This window comes from Alosa alosa, chromosome 12 (genome assembly GCF_017589495.1).
Source record: "Alosa alosa isolate M-15738 ecotype Scorff River chromosome 12, AALO_Geno_1.1, whole genome shotgun sequence".
Taxonomy (NCBI): domain Eukaryota; kingdom Metazoa; phylum Chordata; class Actinopteri; order Clupeiformes; family Clupeidae; genus Alosa; species Alosa alosa.
In genome coordinates, this window is record NC_063200.1 from 32,730,231 (window position 1) to 32,739,603 (window position 9,373).

At 40.6% G+C, this 9,373-nt stretch overlaps 1 protein-coding gene across 1 annotated transcript; it reads left to right on the forward strand.

Moving 5' to 3' along the window:
- The first annotated feature begins 2,774 nt into the window (after positions 1 to 2,774).
- On the forward strand, positions 2,775 to 6,708 carry klf4 (Kruppel-like factor 4). Its single transcript, XM_048259966.1, has 5 exons — positions 2,775 to 3,091; positions 3,236 to 3,347; positions 3,951 to 4,734; positions 4,839 to 5,003; positions 5,624 to 6,708. The coding sequence occupies exons 1-5, from the start codon at positions 3,087 to 3,089 to the stop codon at positions 5,797 to 5,799; spliced, it is 1,242 nt and encodes a 413-aa protein (XP_048115923.1). The 5' UTR covers positions 2,775 to 3,086; the 3' UTR covers positions 5,800 to 6,708.
- Positions 6,709 to 9,373: the final 2,665 nt, after the last annotated feature.

A 9,373-nucleotide genomic window follows, 5' to 3' on the forward strand; every position in this document is an offset into this window, starting at 1 on the left:
GTCCCTGGGTAAAAAAAATCCAGCGAAAGCTAAATTCTTTGTCCAGGTGTGCCCTTATAAAGGTTAAGCTGAGTTGAGCATGTTTGGAGAAGAGTGGAGAAAAATAGAATGAGAATTCTTTCATCAATTCTGTGGTGGTGTCTTTTACTTAATAGCCATATTTACTGAAGTAATCTAAAAGTAATCCTAAAGTAATCAGATTACGTTACATGTTTTTGGTAATCCAACTGATTACGTTACTGATTACAAAAAAATTGTTGTCAGTAATGGATTACATTCAAAGTAATCTGACCCAACCCTGTTGGTGTCCCACAGTTAAGTCATAGTCAGTATGGATCCACAGAAGCCACTGTATAAGCCTGAAGAAGTGGTGGCGATCACTGAAGTTCCCTGTCTGTCCCACTGAAGATGCATTACACTCAGGAAGGATAGAAAGACCTGATTTGCCAACTTCTTTACGCCCCATGATCATGAATTTGGAATATGAAACTGACAAAGAAATGACAACTAGTACACTAGGAAATGAAGGGAGAAACCCCTCTGAAAGAAAACTATTGCAGTTGTTATTGGTGCAGTAGGAAAATGTGACACTTTGAGTGTGTTGGACCGGTGATTACATGATCAGTGTTACAACAATAACATTATCTCAATTTTCCAGATCCATTAGGGCAATGTAATGTGGATGATGACTCCTACACCTGACAAAGACATTCAAAAAGTGAGAGGAGTTGGACTGGTAAGACATAAACTGATTTATTCTGTTTACAGCCTCTCAGCCCAACTTGTCTTTTGTTTTTACATGGATGCAGGGCAGCAGTAGGTGTGAAGGATTTTATGGGATTTTGAGCACAGCTCTAGCTGGTCATTTAAGATCACAATCGGTTCATGTTCTCATTTTTCTAATGGGATGTCATTCTTCTGTCTTGTGAGTGTCCTACAATTGAGATGCCACCTACAGTTTTTTTGAGTGAGGATACATGGTTGGACTACGCCTTAATGAAACACAGTAGATCAATTGAAATGAGAATGGTAGAATAAAAGAATAAGGACATTTAGACATGTGATGAGTGTGTGTGTGTGTGTGTGTGTGTGTGTGTGTGTGTGTGTGTGTGTGTGTGTGTGTGTGTGTGTGTGTGTGTGTGTGTGCATGTGTGTGTGTGCATGCGTGAGAATGAGTGTGTAAATAACACCATCGTTTATCTGAGACAGGAACAAGAGAAATGCACACAGGAGGTAAACCAAGACTCTTTTGTTGACATACCTAACGGACTAGATCCTGATGCAACAGGATCATGGACAAAAGTGTATTTGCTCACAATACAGGGCTTCTAAGCTGCCTCCACTGACATTGGGATGAGTTTATGCTGAGCACAATCTCTGTACAAACATACAGCCCACCAAAATTACCATGATACAGGCATGAAAAATGCAACGTTTTGAGGCTTTCACCAGTTATTAGAAATATGCATGACAACACCAAACCAGGTAAATGTTTGACAATTTAGTCTAGTGCAATATCAGCATGTTATGACATGAATACCAAACATAGCCTTTCCCACTATGTGCACATGTATTGAAATGGTCCAGAAGAAAAACTCATCAAGTTAGGACATGTTGATTTCATACTCTTTTATCTTCACAAAAACATCCTCAAAACTCCTGGTGCAAGAGACTCTGTGTTGAAAATAGCGATATCACAGTCTCCTGCCATTAGGGGTTAGATGCATGTGGATGGCCACAGGGAATGAGTAAGCCTGAGGGATAGTGACAAATGCAGCAGGCACACCCTCCTTTTTTTTGTCAAAACCAAAATGTTTAATGCTGCATGTTCTCTGTATTGTTCTAGCATTTACTTCTTTTATACAAATGAATCAGCTCCAGACATCCAAGAAATCCAAGAAATGTTGCTTTCTTCAAATGAATTAGCATTCAAATCAGAGTGTTCACCCAGTTAGATTAAGAAACCAAAAGACATTTTGTGTGGGATGAACTGAGAGTGGGATATTAACCTACTGCCCAAAAGCAATAGCCTATGCCACCTCCTGCATTAGTTATCTTCGTTTTAGGAATCACTGATTCACTCAGTGACACACCTCACCTGAACAAGACAAGGAAACAACTTCATCATGTGAACAAAACAAAAAAGTTGTGTAATTGCCAGATACTAGTCTGAACACAAAATGGATTTAGCCTGAGTATCTGAACTATCAACTAATCTGAACGATTAAACATTAGTATGCCTACATCAATTGTGTTTTCATATTTCATGATACAAATAACAGCCAGAAGCTCTGCAATTATTCATATTATAGGCCTATTTCCTAAAAAGTGGACCACCCCTAGGCGACCTCAGCTAACATGGCCTACCATTATTTAGGACTAGCCTAAATGTAGTCTGGCTATAGCCTAGCCTACAATCTAGGCCAACAAACAGCCCATGTCTAATTTACAAAATGTTTCAGAGGGTAACATTTACTTGAAAAAGAATAATTCAATAAGGGAAGCATGAAGTTATGAATCCATTCCAAGAACTAGCCTACAGCATTGTCATCGCTGTAAAGCTAATAAGTGACCAGGTTCTATAACTTTAAGAAGTAAAAAAAAAAGAGGCGCGCATGGCGCTCTGTTGCCATCGTTCTGCAGATACAAACAAACAGCTTGGGTTAGTCGTGACGTCACCAGTGCGCTCGCTGCCCTCTCTTTTTTTCATAGCCTACTCTCTCACCGACACTCTCTGTTGTTGCTGCGCAACAAGAGGCGTGTCTTCCAATGATTTAAAGTAGGGAGAGCAGCCAGACAGAGCGGTATGACACTTCTTCATTCTGCCGCACACGCCGGTGCATGGCCCCAACACTGAGAGGGAGAGGAGGGAATCCCCGGGTGTCGCCTCTCTCCTGAGCGACTCGCATCCTATAGCTTACTCGATAGTTGGATGCTCGACACTTTACGCTACAAACAAGCATGGCTCGGACTTAAGTTTAGTGAAACGTCAGGTCACGAAGAGTCAAGACTGGAGCTATTCAGACGCCTTACCATCTTCATTATTTTAGAAAATCGCACTGGAAAGATAGTCTAAGTTTTCATTCATGAGGTGTGTCTTTGTGAAGCTATTCATTTCCCGCTGTGTTTATAATCTTCGATGTCCTTGGCTTCTGAAATTATTTCATCACTGAAGAACAGGCTATAGCCTACCTCAAATCGTGACAAGGATTTACCAGCTCTTGTGCTCTTGCAGGCAACCACCCAGTGATTTCGAAATGGCACTGAGCGGGACGCTTTTGCCATCCATATCCACATTTGCCAGCGGTGCAGCTGTCAAGAACAAACCAGCGGGACCGGCCAATATAGTGAGTATGATCAAGCTGTCTTAGGGGACATAAACTGAACATTTAGGATATCAGATTTTCCCTAATAATGTTACGATTCATGCCCGATCTGTGGAAACTCCATTGCTGGAGCGGTTATGTCATAGCCCGTAGTTATTCTTGTAGAAACATTGCCGCACTCAACTACAGCTGTAGGGGCGTGCACCATACACCGCTCCACTTCGTTCGGTTTGTCGTGACACAATTGGTGGATCTTATGTTCCGACAAGGGCTTATAGATTCTGTTCAGTATTGGACTGATGAAGTTATAGCCTACTCAATCCACTTGTAGCTGAATATCTCTAAACAACATGGCCTGTAGCCTAAATAGTTTTGTTGAAGCCAAGGCCTAGGTTAGGCTATATCACATTACTCTTCAAATGATGACTGAAGTCAAGCCAGATAGCCCAATGATTTTTTGTTCCAGCCTAACTATAGACATCCCAGATTAGCGTTTTAACATTGTGCCCTGAAAGTAATCCCATCTACACTGATACTGAGATGCTGGTACATTAAGTCTCATAGCTATTTTCTGCAGTGACTGTGTTTCCTGAACCGGGCTATATTTCTCCCCTCTCTGATCAGCGCTGGAAAGAGGAGCTGTCCCACCTAAAGAGACCCAGCCTGCCAACAGGTGGGAGCAACCCTGACCAGGAAATCCCTTCCGGAATGGCCAAGAAAGAGCCAGAAGACCTAGACTTGCTGGATTATGACTTCATCCTGTCAAACACTATGCTCCAGCAACAGCAGCAGCAGCAACAACAGCAGCAGGAGGCCTTGACAAGTGGTTCTAGAACTATGTCGTCTTCCCCTGGATATAGTTCCTACCAGCTTCCTTCTCCCCAGGGCACTACTAGTGATATGCTGTACATTCCAGATATCACTGATGTCTCTCCCTCTGGGGGCTTTGTGGCCGAGCTCATGAGGCCAGAACTAGACCCCGCTTATTTGCAGCCTACCCCCAGTCTTCATGGAAAGTTTGTGGTGAAAACCACCATGGATATGGGAGATTATAATCAGAGTGTCAGTGTCAGCAAAGCCGGTGCAGTCTCGGATCCCTCACTGGCCTTCGTTTGCCATCGAATTAAGCAGGAGAGCCCTAGCACGTGCACTATCACACGGCCCATTGACATCCACCTGGGTGTCAGCTCCAGACATGGGGCCAGCCAAAGGGCCCCTGGACTTGACTCCCATGCATTCCCTGGAGGACACCCTTTGGCCACCAGAGGCTCTTCTGCTTCCCTATCCCCAGATGACCACCACCCCTCCACTCAGGTCTTAGGTCGACCACAGCTGCCTCTGTCCCCAGGATACCACACCTCACCGAGCTTCTCCCCTTTCCCTCAGCCTCCATCCCTACAGTACCAAGGTCAGTTCAGTTCAGTTGTCCCTTTCTATGCTTGCTAAACCATTTTCTATGCTAAACATGCTTCAGGGGGCATGCTTAACTTACCTTACTCTCTCTCCTAACAGAGCTCATGTCTCCAGCTGAGTGCTTGCCTGAAGAACCTAAGCCCAAACGGGGCCGGCGCTCCTGGCCCAGGAAACGGATTGCCACACACACCTGTGACTATGCAGGCTGTGGCAAAACCTACACAAAAAGCTCACATCTGAAAGCACATCACAGAACGCATACTGGTATGTGTCACCGGCTATTCAGTTTGGAGAATGAAATATGTTTACAGTATTTCAGTGGCATGACAAACTTGAGTTGTAAGATGCTCCTGCGAATATTGATTCATGTATAGAGTGATGGTAGCTCATAAATGCATACTTTTGCTGCAACATCATATACAATACAATCAATACACCAATAAAGATCTTTCATAGCTTTACATCTAGTCTTTGCTAAATGTACTGAACAAATTGGAGTTAGATGTTTGATTATGTAATGTACAGTACATGTAGACAGGCTATAATAGCAATTACCTTCCCCTCATCATAGTGGTATGGCTGTTGCAATGTTGGCAATAAACTAGTCCTTTTCTCGTCCTTTTTTTAATTGAAAATGCAAGTGAGCAGTCCAGTTGGCAGGTGTCACAAACCACTATTTAAACAGCAGGTTGATATTGAACCTGTGCAAATAAAACTGGAGACCTGATTGATCTACTCAGAGACATGAATGTACATGGCCGTGTGTACATGGCCTTTTTATCTGTCTTTGTGTCCTTATCTTGTCTTTGTGTTTGTTTGGAGTGGTGATGGAAATTTGTTGTAGCTTTCATCTTAATTGATTTGTTTATTGTTCTTTTTTTTAGGAGAGAAGCCTTATCACTGCGACTGGGAGGGATGTGGCTGGAAGTTTGCCCGCTCTGATGAACTTACAAGGCACTATAGGAAGCATACAGGTCACCGGCCCTTCCAGTGTCAGAAATGTGACCGGGCTTTCTCGCGCTCGGACCATCTTGCACTGCACATGAAACGACACTTATGAGCTCAGTGGAAACACACAAAACTGAAATCACAATGAGCTCATACGGCTCCTAAGACATGCATTGCCTTTCAGATGCTCACTAAAATTGTATGACAAGCTGTGTTGTCCACGGCTAATAGCAGCCATTTAGGGCTTGCAGATATATTTTTATGGTGTTTTTGTTGTCTTCCATTGGCTGGTTATACTTGGAGACCTTTTATGTTTTCCTTTGTTCCTTGGGATGGAACTGGAATTCAGCTCTTTCACAATATTGACAAAACTTGGAGGACCAGGTGCCAAAGTATGACTGGAAATATATGAATATCAGGGATGTTAAAAACAGACAGAATTGTATATGTAAACAGAGGCCTTCATAGACATTCCATTGTATTTACGAATACACACTGTTCAACCTACTGTCTAATAAATCTATTTTTATATTACTTTTGCAAACCATTAATTTCAGGTACATACATGTTTATCTGTCAGAGGATGGTGCTCAGTAACTCATCAGTGTTTTAAAGGTACCAAAGAGGAAAATAGATTTCATACAAAATGTCAAAAGTGCCATGTTATTATCTGTGCATTTCCTGGAGTTGATCTATCTTCCACATCTTGTCTTCAATCAGGTGAATATAAGGTGTCTGAATGGTAATAGCAATCTGAGCTGCACTGTGGCTGAAAAGTGCAATACTTTGACAATATGACATGCATATTTTTGTAAAAAAAGAAAGAAAAGTAAAGAAAAATGAAACAAAGGATAAATAGATAATGTTACAAAGAAGAATAAAACAACTGAACAAAAGTTTTGTTATAGACAAATAATGTAATATAATCTTCTGTTTTGTATATTTGTGAATAATGTTTTGTAAAGGTTTTGTATTTTATGTATTCAATACTCTGTAAACAGGAATTAAAAATGAGCCTTTCTATAAAGCAACCTTGATTTTATGATGCTTTCTTGCCACATTAGAATGGAATGTAACCAGAGGCATAGCCATATGGGGGGCCGAGGGTGGCAAAGGCCCCCTCCAGAATCCAATCAGCCATCCCACCTGAGATGTGATAGTTGGGCTTGTCAGCATTACACGTACACAGTACAATGGGTTTCTTAGCAGAATCAAACATTTTACTTTGCTTTGATGGCCAAATTATTCAGGCAATATTTCATTTTATACATGCATGCAACATTACATGTGTTTAGGCAAGATTTCTGGTGATCACCCGTAAATCAGTGGTAGATCATTTCTTTGCATTTCTTTTCAATATCAACGCAAGTTTATGGGTATGCACATAAACTGTATAAATGGTAGAAAACTTAATTCTAATCGACTATTTTACTTGAAAATATTTCCTTGTTTCATTGCATCTACAGTACCAAGTTACGTGCTTCAGATGTTCTACAAAGAGATTTGCCACTTTATCTGTCAAGTTGCTATTTTGAATTTCTTTTTACACAAACAGTTTGGTTATTAATAATGCACATGGCTTTGGTATAAAGCACATGGTATCCATGGCTTTAATATTAATTGTTTTACTTTTAATATGTTATGTTTATGTTTACTCTCAGGCTGAGCCCCAACCCTCCCCATCATTTCTTTTTCTCTAGAACCACCACAGAACTACAGCATTTGCCAAGGGAACGACACATTTTCAAGTTTTTGTTATTCCTCCATGGGTTATTACTAAAATATTACTATGCAGTGGTTTAGTTATAAAAGTTCTCAGACAGCACTCTGCCCAATATTGAATCACATGAACTTGGTTTCCTCCATACCATTTCAAACTCTTGTGGGGGAAACTGCCTACTGGAATAAAATTGGAATGGAACATCTACATAGGTGTAAATAGACACATTTTCTGCCACTATAACTCCTGTTTTTCAAGGCTCCATTATGCTAACTAATGTGTGATCTTGTTTAAAGGGGTACTGTGCTTCATTATTTGAAATGCATTTTTACGTTATTCCATTTGTGAAGATGACAACTGTGTTGGACACGAACATCAGAATCTCTAGTTTGTCTGTCTATAACATTATTCTATTATCTTCCACTGGTCCTTTTTCGTATTGCCCATTTTTTTTGTGACTCGGTGTTTATAAGATTAGCATTTCAATATCTCTTTACTGCTGATTACTGTTTAATAAAGCTCTAAACTGACATGATGAGGTGTGTTGATCAGAGAAGAACGATACGAGAGGATTAGTGCTAGTAAAGTACATGGTAAAATAACTATTTGAGTACTCAACTTTACTCTGTTGTCATTACCCTATTCAGTGGATGCTACTTGACCGGAGTCTGTCAATCTCACAATAACAGGGACCACCCCAAATTACAGTAAAATTGTAATGCTGCAAAATAAATACACATTTTTTGAAGGAAAATTTCAATGATAACTAATTCCAACTACAGTTAAGAACAAAATTATTTATACCCCTGGCCAATATTGATTTAATGTTGATTTTCTCTTTATCAATATAGCCTACTTTTTCTGACTAAAAAATTTCACTGCCACATGCCAAAAGGTTGTAAGACAATGTGGTAGAAACACGGAATCAGAAAAAGAAGCATTTTCACCTTTTAAAAAAAATAAAATAATGAAAAATGGCATGTACAAAATTATTCATACCCTTTTTAAATAATCAGCGGAAACATCTTTATTTGCCATCACAGCTCTCAAAATGGTTCCTACCAAGCTTCTCCATGTCTTATTATTGTAGACCACACCTTTTTAGAAGAAATCCGGGTTTTGAGGCAGGAACGATTCTTTGCCATCACTCTGGCCTTGTGCTCACTTTTTTGATGGATTGAGGTCTGGAGTCTGGCTGGGCCACTCTATGTTGATGTTGATATTGTTCTTTATTAATAATTTCTTGCCTTGTTTGGCCGTATGTTTTGGATCATAGTGTCAATGGTCCAATGCTGCCTATTGGGGTGGGTCTCTCGGCACACTGCCTGATCTTTTTCCTCCAGAATCTTAAAGGAGATATCCAGCCAATTTTAACACAGAGCTCAGTTGATCATGTTCCTGTAATACTGTGAAATACTGAGAAAAAAATCGGTGCTGTCTGACGCGATTGTTTTCACGTTTTACCCGACCAACAGTATTCCGTGAACATGATCAACTGAGCTCCGTGTTAAAATTGGCCAGATTTCCCCTTTCATTTAGCCCCTTGTTTTAGCGTTTTGTTTTGATAAGGTCACCAGGTCCCCCTGGTTGAAAAACATCCCAAAAGAATAATTTTCTCACCCCCACACTTGAAATGGACATGGTGTTTAATGCTTCTTTTTTATGCCAATCTCAGGCCATGTCCCTGGGTCAAATAAAAAATCCAACGAAAGCTAAATTCTTTGTCCAGGTGTGCTCTAATAAAGGTTAAGCTGAGTTGTGCATGTTTGTAGAAGTGTGATCCATGATCAGCATCCATGATGGCCAAGTGGTCCATTTTGGGATGGGGTATAAAAATGTAACCACCAAAACACCATAGCCAAAGTGAAGAATAGTTTTGGGTGTTTTTCAGACAATGGGACCTGGTGACCTTCTCAAAGTAAATGGTAACACTAAAACAAGGGGCTACATTAAGATTTCTGGAGGA

Coding starts and splice junctions, on each gene's coding strand:
- klf4 (XM_048259966.1), top strand. Junction 3,348..3,950: donor CAGCGGGACCGGCCAATATA/GTGAGTATGATC, acceptor CTCTCTGATCAG/CGCTGGAAAGAGGAGCTGTC. Junction 5,004..5,623: donor ACATCACAGAACGCATACTG/GTATGTGTCACC, acceptor TCTTTTTTTTAG/GAGAGAAGCCTTATCACTGC.